General features: G+C 35.7%; 1 protein-coding gene across 9 annotated transcripts in view; it reads right to left on the reverse strand.

Annotated features, from left to right (window-relative positions):
• The window catches only part of LOC127970070 (1-acyl-sn-glycerol-3-phosphate acyltransferase epsilon), a 97,829-nt gene that overhangs the window by 67,760 nt on the left and 9,833 nt on the right, over positions 1-20,236 (reverse strand). For 8 of the 9 annotated variants that reach the window (XR_008156503.1, XR_008156500.1, XR_008156502.1 and 5 more), the window contains exons 2-7: positions 14,442-14,511; positions 14,140-14,255; positions 13,615-13,704; positions 10,438-10,528; positions 6,834-6,995; positions 3,489-3,612 (exon numbers count right to left, since the gene is read on the reverse strand). Coding sequence is in view for 5 of the 9 variants with exons in the window: in XM_052572308.1 (XP_052428268.1) it covers positions 3,489-3,612; positions 6,834-6,995; positions 10,438-10,528; positions 13,615-13,704; positions 14,140-14,255; positions 14,442-14,511 (653 nt within the window). In the remaining 4 variants the exon portion in view is untranslated. Of the gene's footprint in view, positions 1-152; positions 934-3,488; positions 3,613-6,833; positions 6,996-10,437; positions 10,529-13,614; positions 13,705-14,139; positions 14,256-14,441; positions 14,512-20,236 lie in introns of those variants that run through there. The other variant, XM_052572305.1, reaches the window with a different exon arrangement.

The following is a 20,236-nucleotide window of genomic DNA, read 5'->3' on the forward strand; positions in this document are numbered from 1 at the left end:
CACCAACAGTGTGCAGCATCCACCTGGATGATGCGACTGCAGCCATAGTGCGCCAGAATGCCCACCACACACCAGCTTACTGATGAGATATAGATATATATATATATATATATATATATATATATATATATATATATATATATATATATATATATATATATATATATATATATATATATATATATATATATATATATATATAGCATGTCGTTCCACAAGGCCAATTATATAGTTAAATTACTTTTTTCCAAGACCGCTATAGTTATACTCAAAATTAATACAAATCATTGTATCTGTGTTACACATTGTTTACCATTTGTGCATTTCAAATTAGAGTTGGACTCTAAACTGAGTAAATGTGAAAAAATCCTCACACTGGGTCTACACCTCAAGTGAATGATGACATCAAAAAACTGAAACATTATAATTATAAATAAAAATATGAATATCAGTCTACATTGCTGCAAGCATATTATGCTAACAAATGGAACGTTTTCATTTTTTGCATCTCATACTCATTTGCAGTGATGACACAGTGTTACGGTTTTCCTTCTGACAGTTGGGAGTATGAAATGGACCAAATCAAAAACAAAAAGCCTCTTGGTTAGTAGTATAATATGAGCCAAAACTAAACTATGGTGGGTAATGAAGATTGTTAATTGTCATCTGAGTGGTCAGAATGGATTTTTTTTTTCAGTATGTTAAGTTTATGGACTTACACTTACCCACACCCATCCAATCAGAGTCCCATAAAGCCAGGTATTGAGATAGAGTTTTCTACCTGACTCTGTTAACAACATTGGCAAAGTGAGGCCACCCAAAATCAACAGAGAAGGCAATGTCTTTGTAAGACTAAGAGGCGACTTTTGGCTTTCTCCAGGGAACCTCCACTTTTTCTTAGGGTCTTCAGAATCATAGAAAGTAGTTAGAAGCCTAAACAGAAAGAATACTACATTTTTAAAACACATTTCGATGTGCAACTAAAATCACCATTTTAAAATAATTCAGCATTTTCCGGTTAACAAAATACTTTAATCAACAGCAACACTATTTTTATCGCACATTGTAATTTGCACAAAAATAATTTTCAGTCCAGCAAACTGGAAATTACAAAAACACATTCTCCTTAAATGTTTATATAGCTTGACTTTAGTTTAACCACTTTAAAGTATATATAGCTTTTAGACATAACTGTTGCACAAAGTATCAAAACATTTTTTCTGACCAATTAACTTCTAGGACCTTTCCAAGTCTTCCATGATCATGGGATCCCTGCTGTGATCAGTGATTTTGCAAAAATACAACCAAAATAAGTTTATGTAGTGTAACACTTTTTGGTTACACTTTATTTTAAGATGTCCTTGTTACATTGTTACAAGTGTAATTATACATTTAAATATTGAGTAATATTAATTCACTACATGTACTTACTATATGGTTAGGGTTAGGATTTGGCTTAGGGTCAAATGCAATTATTCATAATTTATTATTATAATAGTACGTACATGCAACAAGGACAACAAAAAGTGTTACCGACTTTTTATACATTGCCCCGTTACACTTTACATGTCCATAATATAGTAATAACAATATATTATGCATAATTACATGCAATTAAAGGGGTCATATGATGCTTTTTTATGATTGGCTTAACACTGCAAATACTCGACAGAAATGTAACATCCCTTTCCATAATCGTGAGCTTCATCTTTCAAAACAAATGTAAAGACAGTTCACCTTTTCTAGTCGATTAACGCGTATGCGTGTTATGACTCATTTTCTTCTTATAACCCCAAAAAGAACTTACATTACACTTTTCGTACAGATAAGAGCAATACATCAATCAAATCTGTAAAGGGTCTACTTTTTTTGTATACAGACGACATAAAACTTTGTGCATTTATAAAATAAAGATAACAAACAAGGTGTGCTGTCTGCAGCCTTTGTCTGCGGTGATCTTCATTTAGACACGCGTCATTAAAATGAACTGTAACTCAGTGAATACTCAACGAAGAGATATGGGAGATATATCTATAGAAAACTTGGCATGTCTACTTTTAAACTAAACAAGTGCTGCCGAAAACAAATATTCTGTGATGAAGTAATCCATACGATGTCCGTTTTTCACCTCTCCCTTCATTATATCTAATGCGACCACACCCCGCGCTGAACGCGCTTTTGAGATATTTCACTGAAGTGTGCGGCTTGAATATGCCCATACAGCTGAAGACAACGCAGCGAGACTGTTCAATTTTTTTTTATTTTACAGTTTGCTTCGCAATGAGAGGAATAAGACATAATTCACCACAAAATTATTTGATGTGGATTACCTCAGGATTTAAAATTTGGATTTCCTTAAAAAAAACAGAATGAAGTGCTTTATTCAGCAGATATCATAAACATGAGTATGTTTCTTTTTATTTATATACTTGCACTAGTTTTCACATGTGTAAACATTTTAATAGTCAGACTTTTTCCAAAATATAATTCCTGACTATATGTATAATCAAGTGAAACATTATGAAGTTTCAATAATATACACTACCATTCAAAATCTTGATGTAAATAATATAAATGTAAGAAATGTAACAAACAATGCTGTTCTTTAAATGTATTCACAAAAAACCTGAAAAAAAAAAATATTCAGCTCTTTTCAATATTAATAATAATAATAATAATAATAATAATAATAATAATAATAATAATGATAAGGGAGTAAACAAGATGATTTTCACATAATTTAGAAAGAAAAATTCTAGACCACAAGCTCCAGTTCTCAAAATTCCTGGGAACCAATGTTCTGTATGTGTTTTATGGCCTTATTCTAGTGATTTAACATTTTTAGTTTTTCACTAACCATGTATAACTTTTTTTTCTCAAAAACACCATCATGTACATACATGCTGCTCACATACTATTATAGCACATTTTGTGCTGATTACAGTGATATTAGACTTTAGTCATTAGATGTTTATTAGTAAATGAAAAAAGCAAAAATTTCAGGGTATGACAAAACTTCTCCAGGCCCAAAATATATCCCTTAGAACTCAGATTTAATAATGTCCTTAGTTTTACCATCATTTCAAGGCTGAAAGAGTGGGAAGAGTGGCGTGACAGACACAGTGACTAAGCTTGTACGTGTTTGCAGTACACATGCAAGGGCGTGGCAGAGTTTTAACTTTGATAAAGAATATATCTTTGGATTTGAGACTTTAGTCTTTGAAACTTTACAGAACTTAATGCACTAAGATCCTGTAACACTCCAAAGAGAAAGGAAAAATTGGAATTGCACTAATTTATCCCGTTAAGCCTTATATGCAAAAACCCTAAACTGAACCCCCATCCTAACCATACAAGTACAGGTAGTTAATTGATATTTCTAAGTACTTAAATGTATAATTTCACTGTATCAAGGACATCATAATAGTGTAATCATGTAGGTAAGCATAAATAAGAATGATTGACTAGGGGCTAATTCGGAAACTCACTTGTCCTTGATTTCAAATCTTTCATGTAGCCATCTTCTGAAGAACACTGGCTCCACCGGAATTTCCCTCACGTCCAAGCGGTTGAAGTGGATGTGCACCCTGGGGCATTCCTTGCACAAAAACTCTATCACACAGATAATTTAAATGAGATAAAAGTCATTTTTGACAACCATCAGACAATCAACCATCAATCCTCAATGTATATTCTCAATGCTCTGATGGGGCAGAGTAGATTTAGCTCTTGCAGAAATGCGAAATTTAGAATTTAGCTTCTTTAGCAGAAAGAGCTATCACTCAGGGCTCTTCAGCACCTCCTATACAGCCATGTCCTCAACACCATGGACAGGTCCCATGAAGGGATGGTGACAGGGTGAGGCAGGTTGAGCCTCCTTGACTCTTTCAAAAAAAGTGTAAGGCTGCTATGGCTGCTACATAGACCTTGAGCGTGGAAGGGGAACAACCCTAATCCACTTTTTCTCAGGATCTTCAGAATCATAGAAAGTGGTCAGAAGCCTTAACAGAAAGAATACAAAATTTTTAAAACGCATTTTGAAAGAACAACTAAATTACCATTTTAAAATAATCCAGCATATTAACCATAACCAGTTCATTGATCTTCCTAGGAGGATTTAAGCCGCTCTGTGTAATGAGGGGTGCTGATCCTCATGTGTAACATACACTGGTAGATCAAGAATGCATGATGTGTGCCAGCATGAAATTGCTCAAGCCTGATTGCTCAACCTCTGAGCTCGCCGTAGCCTTCTCCGAGGTAACTGGGAGGAGAGAAACATGAGAGGGGGGAGGCAGGTCCACCTTCTGCGAATGAACGGGGCAGTCTGCTTTCATGGTAAAAGCAGCCCGTTCTGTGTGATTTGACCCATAGCGACACACACACACACACACAAATTTGAAACTGATGGTGATAGCATTCTACTTCAATCCCCCGAGGAAGATAAAGCCACTCAATGTAAAGAGGGGCTCTGTTTCATGTGTAATTCATGGATCGAAGAGGAGTGGGGAGAGCGAGCACGTAGGCTCTCTGTCAGCGTGAGATCACTAAGACCCAGTTGGTTAGCTCCCATTCTTCAATGTTTCTCTCTCAGAGCCTCTCTGAGAGGGGAGTAACAGAAAAGCAAGGCTGTCTTCAATGAGGGCGGTCCGCGAGTGGAAAAGAGCGAGATTCGTGCTCTGAGGGAGCATTCTGTCTCTCCCTTCTGCAGCGGATAAGAGTGCAGCAGGAAGAGCAAGCACGCAGGTACAGTGCAGGCATGCGATCACTCCGAATCGTTTGCTTAATTCCCTCACTCTGCCGTTTCTCTCTCCAAGGTATGCTGAGAGAGGAGAAACGAGAGTGGGCTGCCTTCAATTGAAGGCAGTCCGCGATGGGAAATGAGCGAGACTTGTGCTCTCAGCAAAAGCATTCTGTCTCGATGAAGAGCAGTATCTGCATGGGGGCTGCCCAGACAGGTGAAGTACTCACTGCCCTTCTGCATCATTTAAGATTCCATGTACAAACCACAATCGCATCGCAACATTTGCAACAACAATGCTAGAAATTTCCCCCCTTTAGAACTTACCTCTTATAAATAAACTCTTTTAGGCTCGCCGGACCGCAGCAGTGGATCAGCTGGGCTTCGAGTCTTGTAGATCAGCGAAGAACTTAGTTGTCGCTGAAGGAGAAGAAATCTGAGGATCCTATGGCAAAGTGGAAGCTTTTATAGCCAGATGCACCACCCATATTGGTGGGCTCTGGCTGGCTGTGTCGCCATAGGCATTGGTTCGTTTTTAATACACTGCATGTATCAATGGTCGTGCAGTTCCACTGCGTGACTGAAAAAGTTTTCAGTATTTGGAGAAAAACGAGTTTCTCAAAGCGTCTTAGCAGACGCAGTACGAGTGAAGTATCAATAGGTAACTCCCCGTGTTTTTTGTTTTTTATAATAAAAAGAAAACGAGTAGATGGAATAGAAAAAGAATACAGATTATTTGTGTTAGATGGTCTCTTTTTTTAAAAGAAAGAAAAGTTAGTGTTAGAGGATAATTTTTTTTAGAAAAAAGAAAGCAAGTATCAAAGAGTGCAAGCGTTAAAGGATCATTACTTTTTTTTTTTGCCTACATTTGTGAATTGAGTCACTAAGAAGGTGAAACACCTAATCATTAGCAGCTCTAATGTAAATGAACACGGACCATAATTATTTAATTGAATCACAGCCTTTTGTGATTTGAGAAGCGCAGTGCATTATGCAATTTATTTAAAATTAAAGATGATTAGGCAAAGCAAAAATACAGTGTTGGATATTTAATTTTAATGAGAATTTAAAAATTATTTTCAGATCATTATGAAAATGTGGTAGAACAAATTACACTGTGGTGGGCCACTATGTAATAATTAAAAAACAAGGAAAACAAATGTTTTTTTTGTTTTTTTTTCACTAAGTTGATCATAGTCTTGTAGTCTATTCTGTAAACTGTAAAAAGTTATTTTCTATATTTAAAAAGGTTCTGGTTTTACAATATACATTGTTAAATGTAACGTGTTAATTAATAAATTATTTACATTATTATATTATATCCTTTAAAAGGATTACGAAACATAAGTTTGTATTAAAATCTGCTTGCTAAGTAATGATGTAATTAATACCCTTTCTGGGTTCAAGATTCTACTAGGTTTCAAAAGCCATTTATGATCACCATCCATTTATAGCATACCTTTAAGCAAAGCTTTAAAAAATTTTTTGGTGAACACTACAGTCTCAAAGCTCACTGTCTCACAGACACCAATATTTTAATGAATCAAAAGATGAATCTCTCTGGCCAACTCAGATTTCGGTATGGAGATGAGGGTCAGGATCATGATTATTATTATTATTATTTTTTGTAGTATTTCAGCACATCGTTGAGTGTACTGTATAAGCTCAGTTTGTTGCTTGCTCTGGGATGTGAGAGAGCACTTGGACCCAGAAATAATGACGCATGAGAGATATTGTGACAGCCTGTTGCTCAATAGTTTTTTTTAATTATTATTATTTATTTTTTTTAATAAAGGAAGTGACAATATCCTAACAGCTACCGAAATGTTGAGACTGTTTATTCCTTTGAAAAACAGGATGTTTTCTGCATGAAACCTATTATTGCTTTTGTGTTTTTGGGAACCAATGGAAAATAACACATTGTAACACTCACTGTTTACAGGAAATAACAGGAAATTCACATATCTATTTTTTCCCAGCCCTCAATCAATGATTTAACACTGTGCGTCCGCCTTCTTTCCTGTACTAGTTTCAGCTGATTAAAGTAAACATGCTGTTTTAACTGAAAACTAAATGTATGATAACAACAACATACCTGGCATTGTAGGAGCTGGATGTCTCTGGCCAGCTGCTGTAAGTTTTCCCTCATATGCAATGGTTATGTCATATACAGCATCCAGGTGTTCCTTCATAGTCTCAATGGCAACGTGTGATGCTTTCATTCTTGGAGTTAAAACGTGCTTCAGCACAGCAAGTCCTGCAATAGGCAAGACAACATGATTATTGCAAGTAAATTAGTTTGAGAAACTTTTATTTAGTTAATTGCAAAAACATTCTGAAATTTTAGCTATCTATAATTGACAGAAAAATATATTATAAAATTAAATACAGATTTACAATGCCTTTGGGAAATATGGTGTACTTAAGCACACATAAGCCACGTTTCCACTGTCAGGCTTAAACCGGGCTTGCTAGTGCATATCAGGGCCAGTCGCGTTTCCAGTGTCATTTCTGGGGCTTGATCGTGCCTCGTCGGGGCTTCCTCAGGGGCCAACGGCCAGGGTTTTTTGGCCCGATGAAAACCTTGGGCCAAAGCAGGCCAGGAGGGGCTAGAGGAGTGATTCTGAACAAAAGGCGGAGTTTCTCCATGTGTGGAGAGCGTCAGCACCGCGGATCATTTCAGAAAGATAACAGCTATAACACCAGCATTAAAGACTTTTTTTAAAATAAGTTGAGCTCAAAACTCACTCTTAGTTAGCAGCGAGTGTTTGAAATAACTTGAGCCGATATGGATTATAATCACTAAACAAGGCAGAAATATTTATAAACGTTGTAAAAGACTATGAACAATAAACATTAATGTTACCATAGTAAACATGTTAAATGCAACCACTTGGAGAAATCAGACGTCAGCTTCTTATTCTCTATCACAATCGTGTATTTAGTAACTTATCTGTCATCTTGTCAGAGAGTTTAGCTCCACATAGCATAGCCTATCATCAAAATATAATAGCCTAATGATTCTTGTTCGGGAGCGTTTATAAAAATAGAGAGTCTGCTCTGCAGATTTTAAAATATTGCTTATTACTTATAAAGCCCTGAATGGTTTAGCACCTCAGTATTTGAATGAGCTCCTTTTACATTATACTCCTCTACATCCGCTACGTTCTCAAAACTCAGGCAATTTGATAATACCTAGAATATCAAAATCAACTGCGGGCGGCAGATCCTTTTCCTATTTGGCGCCTAAACTCTGGAATAACCTACCTAACATTGTTCGGGAGGCAGACACACTCTTGCAGTTTAAATCTAGATTAAAGACCCATCTCTTTAACCTGGCATACACATAACATACTAATATGCTTTTAATATCCAAATCCAAATCCGCAAAGGATTTTTAGGCTGAATTAATTAGGTAAACCGGAACCAGAAACACTTCACATAACACCCTATGAACTTTCTACATCATTAGAAGAATGGCATCTACGCTAATATTTGTCTGTTTCTCTCTTGTTCCGAGGTCACCGTGGCCACCAGATCCAGTCTGTATCCAGATCAGAGGGTCACTGCAGTCACCCGGATCCAGTACGTATCCAGACCAGATGGTGGATCAGCACCTAGAAAGGACCTCTACTGCCCTGAAAGACAACGGAGACCAGGACTACTAGAGCCCCAGATACAGATCCCCTGTAAAGACCTTGTCTCAGAGGACCACCAGGACAAGACCACAGGAAACAGATGATTCTTCTGCACAATCTGCAGCCTGGAATTGAAATAACGGTTTTGTCTGGTCAGAGGAGAACTCGCCCCCCAACTGAGCCTGGTTTCTCTCAAGGTTTTTTTCTCCATTCTGTCACCGATGGAGTTTCGGTTCCTTGCCGCTGTCGCCTTTGGCTTGCTTAGTTGGGGTCACTTCATCTACAGCGATATCATTGACTTGATTGCAAATAAATTCACAGACACTATTTAAACTGAACAGAGATGACATAACTGAATTCAATGATGAACTGCCTTTAAACTATCATTTTGCATTATTGAGACACTGTTTTCCAAATGAATGTTGTTCAGTGCTTTGACGCAATGTATTTTGTTTAAAGCGCTATATAAATAAAGGTGATTGATTGATTGCAGATCATTTCAGAAAGCTAACAGCTATAATACCAGCAATAAACTTTTTTTTTTAATGAGTTGAGCTCAAAACTCACTTTCAGTCAGCAGGAGTCTTTGCAATAACTTGATCTGATGAAGATTAATCACCATACAAGGCAGAAATATTTATAAACAATGCAAAAGACACACTAAACATTAACATTACCATAGTAAACATGGTAAATATGACCGCTTGAAGATGTCAGCTTATTCTCGATCACAAATCGTGTAATTATTTAGTAACTTATATTATCGGTCATAAGTCATTAGCTCCACGTAGCCTATCATAGAAATATAATAATGTTTTATGTTCGGGAGCTTTTATAAAAATAGAGATATTATCATTCATTCTTAATGTGATGTATAGGCTACTGTGACTACAAATAAACAGACTCGACTGAATAAACAGGCTATTTTCATAAGCATTAAAAATAAATAAAATAGAAATACATTTATTTCTGTGTGATTAATTTTGAGTCCTGATAAATTCATTATGATCAATGTATCATGTTTTCTATAGTAAAACATCAATGCTTTTGAATTAAAATATTTAACAAAGCATGCAAACAAACGGACACTTATCACGTGTGTGTGTTATCGTGCATGTTACAGTGATTTATTTCTTAGTTTTCTGATAACTTCTCTTTGTTGGTGAAATGATGGGGTTTCGTGTCGTTGTTCTGAGAGGTGTGTACAGGGCGTGTTTTAGTGACGCACAGCGTACTTCAGGCACTGACTGTGGAAATGCTGTGCTATTCTGGCCTCGGTGCTACTGGCCCGAGGCTATGAGCCCCGCCCGGCCCGTTTTAAGCCCTGGCTCGCACTGGCCCGACAGTGGAAATGCGGATATAGTTACTGATGCTCAGCTTTCCATAAAGGGATACACCCAAAAGAGAAAACTGTCATTTATTTACAGTGACTTGAACATTTGTTTGAATAACATTAGAAATTTGTCACTCCTCAAACTTGAACAAAACTTTTCTTCAAATTGTGGATTACATACAGATAGCAAACAAAGAATGGTCCCTTTACAGCAGGGCTGAAAAAAGTAATACTCCAAGTAACACTGTATAATGACTTCTTGAATAAAAACAAACAACAAATAAACACATAATGTTAAATAACTAATGACTGATTACATTTTTTTTGGTGACCTGTTCCTTAAAAGTCTACATGAAATGAAAATTCACTCGATTTTCTAAATTCATAATACTTGCATTTAAATTATGATTATTTTTTTATTTTTTATTTTTTTTTGCCAAAAAACATACATTTAAAATGTCACAACCGGATGTTCTTGTGAAATTACTTCTATCTGGTGACATATACAGGACTTCGCCAATAGTCTGCGAAGTTCAGTGCCTACATCTCAAAATCCAAATCAACAACATAGAACGTGATGAGTAAAATCATCCAATAAAAAAACCCTAGCCCTTTTTCTCCAAAAACCTGTTGCACAATACGGACAGATCTGTATAACAATAATAATAACAACAACAACAACAACAAGTACAGATCTTAAGGGTGTCTGTATAGAAGGGGGACAATACCTTCTTTAGCAGCAAAAGCCTGGCTGTCATTGATCACTTTCTGGAGCTCAGGGTTGTAGCGGGTTCCCTCTGGAAAGATGACAAGATACATCTGTACAGAAAACAAACAGTTGAAGAATCATAAAACTGCATCACTTACTAATTTTAGAAAATTAAAGTCTACCACAGTCCTGTAAAGTGACAGATTCTAAGGAAGGCATTTCTCAGTTCTGTTATGGAATGACAATACAAAACTTGGCACTGTGGTTATGCAACTATTGGTAATGGTAATGCAACTATTTCTCATCACTACTTTCGGAGCTTGGGGCACTAACAATCTTAAGGAAAACAATAGTCATCCACTACAAGGTTCCTTTAAATTTTCCATTTCAATATCACGTACTTTTCCTCATTTTCCGTACATTATAGGTTCAAATTTACAAAAACAGACCTGCCAACCTTTGGATTTTTTTTTTTTTTTTTTTTTTGATTACCATCAGCATGGGCCCGCTCATGCAGAAAATCTACATATGAATCACTGAAGTAATGGAACTCAAGATGATGCTCCAGGAAATCCCTAATATGGACAAAGCATCATACTATCACTGTAACTGAATAAAAGATGATAGAATTGCTCTAAATTATGACATTCGAAAAGAACATTAAAACATTAAATACTCTGCTGGAACAATGTATCAGTGTTCTAAAACCATCTCTTGGTATTTTTGTAATAATCAAGTATATTTATAATCCACTGCATTACAGCAGATAATATATATTTAGTTAGGAACTTAGGTGTGTTATTTGACAGCAGTCTTCTCTTTGAAAGCCACATTTCTAGCATTTGTAAAACTGCATTTTTCCATCTTAAAAAAAGTATATATATATATATATATATATATATATATATATATATATATATATATATATATATATATATATATATATATATATATATATATATATGCTCTCAATTTCAATAACATTCCAGCTAGTCAAAAATACAACAGCTAGAGCTCTTACTAGAGCCAGGAAGTACGACCATATTAGCCTGGTTTTGTCAACACTGCACTGGCTCCCTATCAAACATAGTATATATTTTAAAATCTTGCTTATTACTTTAAAGTCCTCAATGGTTTAGCACCTCAGTATTTGAACAAGCTATTATTTCACTATAGTCCTCCATGTCCACTGCATTCTCAAATCTCTGGCAATTTGATAGTACCTTCTTAGCTCCCAAACTCTGGAATAACCTACCTAACATTGTTCAGGAGGCAGACACAATGTCAGTTTAAATCTAGATTGAAGACCCACCTTTTTAACCTGGTTTAAACATAACACACTAACACATTTCTGATATTCAAATCCATTAAAGGATTTTTAGGATTTTTAGGCTACATCCTTAAAAATATTTTGGTTTGCAGTAACAGTAAAAAAATAAATAAAAGAAAAGGGTCGGTAGGGAGGTCTCCATTTTTTTTTTCAAGTTTCAATGTAAAAAAAAAAAAAAAAAAAAAATTTTGGTGATGGTGATTACGTAGGTATGAATTTAAACAAATTTGCATATCGTGACATCACTGACTGGGTCTTCCATAATTGCAAACCTCATTTTGATGCAGGCTAAACAGACCACAAACAAATTTAAATATATGTCAAAAACATGTTTATTGAATGAATTTCAGGTGAGAAGAAAAAAAAAATAGGTACTGTTATACTTGCTACAAATGAGAGACCATTTACTTTGCTTTCTTGGGACGTCACTTCTGTGAAAAAAAATCCTGTTTGATTTGAGTGACAAGTGTTCATTGAATCGACTGTAAAATCGATTTTGCATGTCTGAATATGTTTTATATGGCAAATATAGGTAAATCCATGGACAGCAGGCAGGACGAATGTGAAGATTCAATATATTGGTATAGATCAATATTTCTGATGATTTATTGGCGTGACGTTTTGTCCACATTGACAAACAGGAGTGCAACATTCTCAAAAAACAATAAGCAGAGTGGACTGCCATAATGCAAAACATTTACTGCAGGCCTCAACACGGCTGTGCTTACGATTAGAAATTTCAACCACAAAAAAATAAATAAAAAAAAAAATAAAATAAAAAGCATACTTGTGTTGGTTGGTTCAATCGATTCGTGCAATAGATTTTCAAACATAAAGTGACAGTCGACACCGTCAAGGTTTTAGACTAGACGGGAGAAGGGATGGCAAAAGATCTGGGCACAGTTTTTCCAGAACATCTCCTAGACGGCCACCGGGGACAAGACTATAGGAAACGGTTGACTCTCCTGCACAATATGACTTTGCTGCAGCCTGGAATTGAACTGCTATTTTCATCTGGTCAGCATGAACTGGCCCCCTAACTGAGCCTTGTTTCTCCCAAGGTTTCTCCATTTTGTCACTGATGGAGTTTGGTTCCGTGCTGCTGTCGCCTCTGGATTTCTAATTTGGTGACCCTTAATTACCAGCGTTTTTGATGACTTGATTGCACAGATGATTGCACAGTTACTATTTAAACTGAACTGTAAAAAAGTAAAGCTGGATAACTTCACAATATAATTCAATGATGAACTACCTTTTTGCTTTGACACTATTTCCTATTTAATGCTGTTCAGTTGCTTTGTTACAAATTATATTGGTAAAAGCATTATATTAATAAAGGTGACTTGACTATCTTGTTATCATTCTGAGAAGTCACATCAGATCATAAATGGAAGTTATTTAAAACATATGTCTCATGTTGTGGAGTAAAAGCATGTTATAATGTTTTCTTTAGTTTGACAACAGGTTTAGAAATTTAAAACCTAAAAATTAAATCTCACTTCATTAAAAATCTAGAAGAGTCACCTGAAAAGTGAAGAGCCCTAGAGGAGTTCAAGACATCATAGTCCATAAAAATATGCTTCAGAGATGATATATTCTGGATCTTTACCAACAGAAGCCATTATAGAAAACATTTAATTTACTGGATACAGACATATGACGGCACATCACATTAATTCTACATGTGTCAAGCAGTGACAGAGTAACCAGTGCAAACTCTGCTCTGTATTATGCCTAATAACATCCCTTTATAACATCTTAAACGGTTCCTAATCTTAATTTATTTGGAACATCTGCTTTTTCATTAGTCCAGCAAAACACAGGTTCTGGATTTTCCTTCAGTGAGTGTTATGGATATATACTCACAGGTGTACCCAGTTTTGTCTGAGAAGATAATTTCTTTTTCATGGCTTTCTCATCAAAGTTGGCACTTCTCTTCACATACACACCTCCATGCTGTGAATGACCACAATCATAGTCATGAACCACAAACATATAATTAGTCATATTCATTAGGGGTGCTCCAATCACGATTGGCCGATCGTTAATGTGCATCTAGTCAGTAAAGCCGGTTCTCTTATCAGCGGTAAATTCCATCAGGTGTGTGATTTCACATAGAGCAGCTGTTACTACACAGAGCCGTTGTTAAGTAAGATGATGGGCAAATAAACACTGAAAATGAAAGTGGATTTGCACAGCTTCTCAGTTAACAATGGCTCTGTGTACTAACAGCTGCTCTATGTGAAATCATAACGATTATCCGATCGTGATCGGAGCACCCCTAATATTCATGGAACACAAGCAGAATAAACTTGTGTAAATTGTATAAAAAACCATTCAAAAACCAGGAACATAAAAGATCTAAAGTTTTGAATTAGATGAATATACCACCTGTGAGAAATACCATCCATACAAAGGAAGCCACTTCAGACCATCTTTCAGGACATATCTAACGTGTCCAAGTGCATTTTGTCGAATCGCTAACATGTCGGCAATGATCCAATCAGCTACAATAGAGAACACAACCCTTACAAATGGTACAGTGATGGTGTCAGATACCATGATACTGAAATATACTGTGTGGTACCATATTATTTATTAAAACATAAAAATACAAATTAAAAAAAAAAAGTTTTCCAATAGAATGCATAAACTATTTTCTAACATTTATATATAAGAGCATTGAGACTTACCTGTGGATTGATGGTTTGACAGGTAAACCACATTCTCCTTCTTCTCTGGTATGTCCCCATAAATGACAGTCTGGAAAGATTTTTTTTTTTAATGAACACACTATGCAAAACACATCTTACACACACAAATTCAAAAAACGTTCTGAAACTTATCTACCTACCTAAAAATTATTTTATTATTGTTTAATATTTTTTTGTATTTATTTGTGATTGTAGTGAGATTTTTTGTTCTTATTTTTATTTGAGTGTATAGTTTTTTTTTCCCCCTAAATATATCACATACTGAACCGTACCAAAAACCATGACTGAAACTGTGACACAAACCAAACCATGAGTAAGCTGAACTGTTACACCCTTAATAGGTAAGCATTATGAGTGATGGCTGCATCAGCACTATTGATAAAATAAGACTGTTACAAACATGCCTGCTTTGATATACTGATGGTCATGATGCTAGTGAGGGGCTAGCAGGTGCTCCAGCACCTCCAAGAAAGACCAAAGCACCCCATAGATAAAAACTAGGCCTGCCCCTGACTAAGGGGGCAACAACGAAGTAATACAGTATAAACCTGCTGTCAATTCTCCTCAGCTTTTGGGTAAATGAGTGTGTATGGGCCATCTTTGTTTATAACTCAGGCAAAACAGTCTTCTGTTGTATGGATTCTTCTGATCACCCGCCTCAGCTTAGGATGGCTTTGATCATCACCAGATTGGTAGTAAATGAGACATTATTATTTTATTTTTTTTCACTTGTCACATTAATTTTCTCTTTCTGATAGAAACTTGGCTCCCTAATGGGGATTTCAGCTCCTTTTCTGAACTGTTTCTGTCAAACTTTTTTGTTTAACTCTCCACGTACAATAGGATAAGGTGGAGGTTAGTCCTCCAAATATAAATACATGTTTTTCTGTCATCCTGTTGCTTCAAATTAATATAATAGTTTTGAACTGCAGTTGTTTGCCCTGGAACTTGTACAAGCCTCTTTTGGTTGCAATGATTTATTGACCCCCAAAACACTAAATACTTTTTAATGGACTTTGCAGACTTTTTTAAAATGTTCATGTTTGTTGTGCAGCTTATGTTTTTAAGCGAAGGAATTTATCATCCTTTTTAATTCTTTTGATTTAACTCTTCAGTCAAGTCACCTTTATTTATATAGCGCTTTAAACAAAATACATTGCATCAAAGCAACTGACCAACTTTCCATGCAAGTTGCCCCAGTGACTTTAGATGACTATCCGTGACATTATCCCTTGAGGCAAAATGCCTAGGCTACATACTTAGAACTTACTTGTTAGGGCCTAGGCCCAGGGTAGAGCTCAGGGCTTGGAATCAAGAAAGATTACTTTAAAGGGATAATACCCTAGCATTTATACTAAGTCTTGCCTGTCACACGGGCTACAGCTTGCTCTTGCACAAGTTTGCTGAAGGAACAGTCTCAACAGATCCCTAGTAGCAACACACTGTTTAAATAGGTATCCTGAAAAAACATAAGTGGAGTGGTGCCCAAGATGAACGGGGCTTTTACCAGCTTAAGAAAGGGCATGAAGCAATCGCGTGAAGCCCTCACCACATAGGATTTTAGAAAGAATTCAGAGAACTAGTGTGCAAACTTACCACAGTGTGAATTCTAGAAAGTGCACAAAGACTTCATGTGCACACCTACCATAAAATGGTTTACTGTTTTAAGGGGCTCTCGTGGCACTCTGAAAGAGCAGCTCATAGATGGAATGTTGCATCCCAAAACAAACAAAAGCTTGATGTAAATAATATAAATGTAACTGTAACAAATGTAACAATGCTATTCTTTCTATTTATCCCCCTAAAAACCTGAAAAAAATATTCTCAGTTTTTTTCAACATTAATAACAACAATAAATGTTTGTTTTGTAGAAAAAAAGATAAAAGGATTTCTGAAGGATTGTGTGAGTGGAGTAATGATGTAAAAAAATCAGTTTCAAATTCTTCAAATTACTTTTTCCAACAAAAAGTGCCTTAGAAAATTTAAATCAATATATTGTTTTCTGTAAGTGAGTAAACAAGATGATTTTCACATCATTTAGAAAGAAAAATTCTAGGCTACAAGCTCCAGTTCTCAAAAGTCCCGGGAACCATTGTTCTGTATGTGTTTTATTGCCTTATTCAAGTGATTTAACATTTTTAGTTTTTCACTAACAACGCATAACTTTTTTTTTCTCAAAAACACAATCATCTGCATACATTCTGCTCACATATTATTATAGCCCAGTTTGTTCTGATTACAGTGAGACTAGACTTCAGCCATTTTAGAAGTGCATAAGAAACTGAAAAAAAGCACAAATGTCAGGGCATGACAAAACTTCTCCAGGCCCCAAAAATACCCTTAGTCTCACAATAGTCCTTCCTGTTGAGTAGGGCTGAAACGATTAGTCAACATTGACAATGTCGACAACAAAAAATTGTCTACAAATATTTTTTTTCCTCAAATTTTTTTTGGCACGATGTGTCGTTTAAGCATAATTATCGTGATGTACGAATCCACGATAGTCACATTGCCGGATGTCCGATGTAGGCTGTCGTCGTTGATCCGTTATTCATTAACCGTACGGGCCAGCTGCTCCCTGGCCCTTGACAAATGTGAGTAGTGGATTAATTGCACAGCTTAACCATTATAGAGTAAAAGTTTATCACTTGCATGTGTTTTTAGTCCTGTGAGTTTAACAGGGCGCATATATGAATGAGCAGAGAGAGAGAAAAGATTAATAAATATAGTAACAAAAGTATTGCTCATGGTAGGTTCATGTTAGTTAATATGTTGTATGTCTAATATGTCTAATTTAAATACTCTGATGTTTAAATCATTTAAAATGAGAATTTAAGTGTGCTCACCCCATTTGTGTTTGTAAGAAAAAAATTGATAAGATTTCATATCGCAATATACATCGCAGAAAATAAAATAAAATATTTTTTTTCCCAATATTGTGCAGCGGTATTGTAGAGTAGTAGTTTGATTTAATTTGACCTAATTTAGAGCCTGCAATAATGTGGTTTGATCAGTGTGGTTATGTAGCGCAAGACTGTAATTCAGCCATCCTCGATGCAATTCAAGAAAAGAGATACAGTGTTTCAGTGCTGCTTCAGAGACCGAATGGCATTTGGATATGAAAATATGACTCATACTTTCCTCTCAATAACAAAATTAACAACAAATCAAAACAGTGTGAAAGCAGCAGTTAAAAATGCATCTTATTACAGCGATGTGGGTGATTGCACGAGCTTAGTAAAGCATTCACGTCACATCTAAAGTATTTTATATCCTATACTATATTAAATCAACCAGCTTTACGGTATTAAACAATTATAAAATATTTGATTAAAGTGATAGTTTGGTTTGCAGAGATCAAAGCTTAATCTAGCTCAGGACTGTTTTGATTATCTTAACCCAGTAAGGTATTTTAAGAAAGATTACCAGTCAAAAGTCTCTTCTGCTCACCAAGCCTGCATTTATTTGATCCAAAATACAGCAAAAGCAGTAATTTTGTGAAATATTTTTACTATTTATAATAACTGCTTTCTATTTGAATATATTTTAAAATGTAATTTATTCTTGAGATCAAAGCTAAATTTTCTCCAGTCTTCAGTGTCACATGATCCTTCAGAAATCATTCGAATATGCTGATTTGCTGCTCAAGAAACATGTATTATTATTATTATTATCATCAATATTTAAAACAGTTTAGTACATTTGTTCCAGGATTCTTTGAATATAAAGATCCAGAGATCAGAATTTATCTGAAATAAAAAGCTTTTGTAACATTTATGTGCAATACCATTCAAAAGCTTGGAGTCAATTTGTTATTTTTAAATTGTAATTACATAATATTATTTCCCAAAGCTGAAGTGATTAGACTCTTATTTATTTGTTATGTATAACAGTATTTGAAGTAGTGGTGGGGCGTTATCGGCGTTAACGTGCTGCCTTAACACGAGACTCTTATCAGGCGATTAAAAAAATATCGCCGTTAATCTATTCTGAAAGTTGGGTTGGGAGCTGGGTCTATAAGCAAGCTATGATGACTTTCACCTTGATATTTTATTTAACCGACTGGCTAAGGCCAGCCTAAAAAGATGCTCAGGACAGTTGACGGGCCACTGCTGTGCATCGTCACGAAAGCTTATCTTTTTCACGTGTTTTTAAACATTAAAGCATCCAAAAACAAGACGCGGAAAAGTTGAACAGAGTAGCTGGTTACACGCACTTTGTTCGGTGCGCACGAGAGAGAGAGAGAGAGAGAGAGAGAGAGAGAGAGAGCGCCACGTATCACGGACAGCAACACTGAACCGAGCTCTCTTCTGCAAAGTTCTCCTCCTGAACGAACATATACAAATCGCAGTGTGAACAAAAAGATGTGAAAGAGCCCAATTCAGTACTTTTAACAGTCAAACCACAAATTATTCAGACCCCAGATATAATTTTTGATATATATAGCAAAACTGTAATAATGTGATAAATGTTGAAGGTGTCTGAATAAATGTGGTTTCATTGTATATTTCATTTTTACACTGAAGACTATCCAGTGCTATTTTACATTTAATTATTTGGTTTCTGTACCTTGACACCTACAAACTTGAAAAAAACATTGGTGGGAAATAGGCTTAATTCCTTGTGCAATGTGGAATTAGTTTACAGCTTTTTCAAGCAGTTTGTGATGCATTTTGGAAACAGGAGATGAGCCCCTTTTCTAATGCACCACCTAGGTTGATAAATCCCTTCTTAGAGACTTACTGTTTGTCAATTTTATTTGGGTAACACACATTTCTGAACGCCTTCGGCAGAATTCGAATGAGCCATTTTAATCTAGATTAATTTCAAGATAACAGTGAGATTAATCTAGAATAAAAAAATTAATCTATGCCCACCTCTAATTTTAACTAATTGCAAGAGCTGAATAATCAAATTCTATTGATTAATCAGTGAAATAAATCGACAATTAGTCGATTAATCATTTTAATAATATTACGATTAATTGATTCTCAAAATAATAGTTGGTTGCAGCTCTACTGTTGAGAGAAGCAATGCTTGAAGCGTATTAATAAAGACACTGGTTGAGTGGAGCCCAAGGAACCAAGGTCTAACAAACTCAAAGAAAGGGAACAAAGCTGAGCGCATAACCTTTACTATACAGGATTTAAGAAAGTGTGCAAAGTGTTCAACGTGCAAACTTTACCACCATATGGATTTCAGAAAGTACACAAAGCTTAACGTGTGTACTTAGAGCTTCTTAAACTTAATAAATTTTTTCTTAAAGAAGCCTAATGATTTTTCCCTTCAAAAAAATCTGTGTATTTACATTGTTATTGTTATCAAATCAAGGCATGAAATTTAAGAAAATTAAGGAAACTTTTTTTTGTAGGGCTGGGACAATGCGTCGAGGTCATCGATGACGTCGACGCAAAAAATACGTTGACGCAAAACATGCGCATCGATTCGTCACCCTGTTTTCATTTATCTAAAAAACGTTCGCAAACGTTTACCTTATGTGCGCTTAATATACGCGATGGCCGGATCAACATTCTGTCCAACATTATATAACCAATCCAGGGGTTTTTCTGCATTGATCTTTTTTTTGGCGGCTGTCAAAGCCTCATTTGATCGGTGAGAGTTATGTAGAATAGAATGACTGCTGCGCCTGATAGAGCGCGTACGAGAAGGAGAGCCGGCAACGCGCGCGCAATCACAGTCTTCAAACACCACGAGCGCTTCTTGCTCTCTCTCTGTCCCTTGTGCATATTAATCAAAATCATTAAACACGATAG

The sequence above is a fragment of the Carassius gibelio genome, chromosome B13 (assembly GCF_023724105.1).
Source record: "Carassius gibelio isolate Cgi1373 ecotype wild population from Czech Republic chromosome B13, carGib1.2-hapl.c, whole genome shotgun sequence".
NCBI lineage: Eukaryota > Metazoa > Chordata > Actinopteri > Cypriniformes > Cyprinidae > Carassius > Carassius gibelio.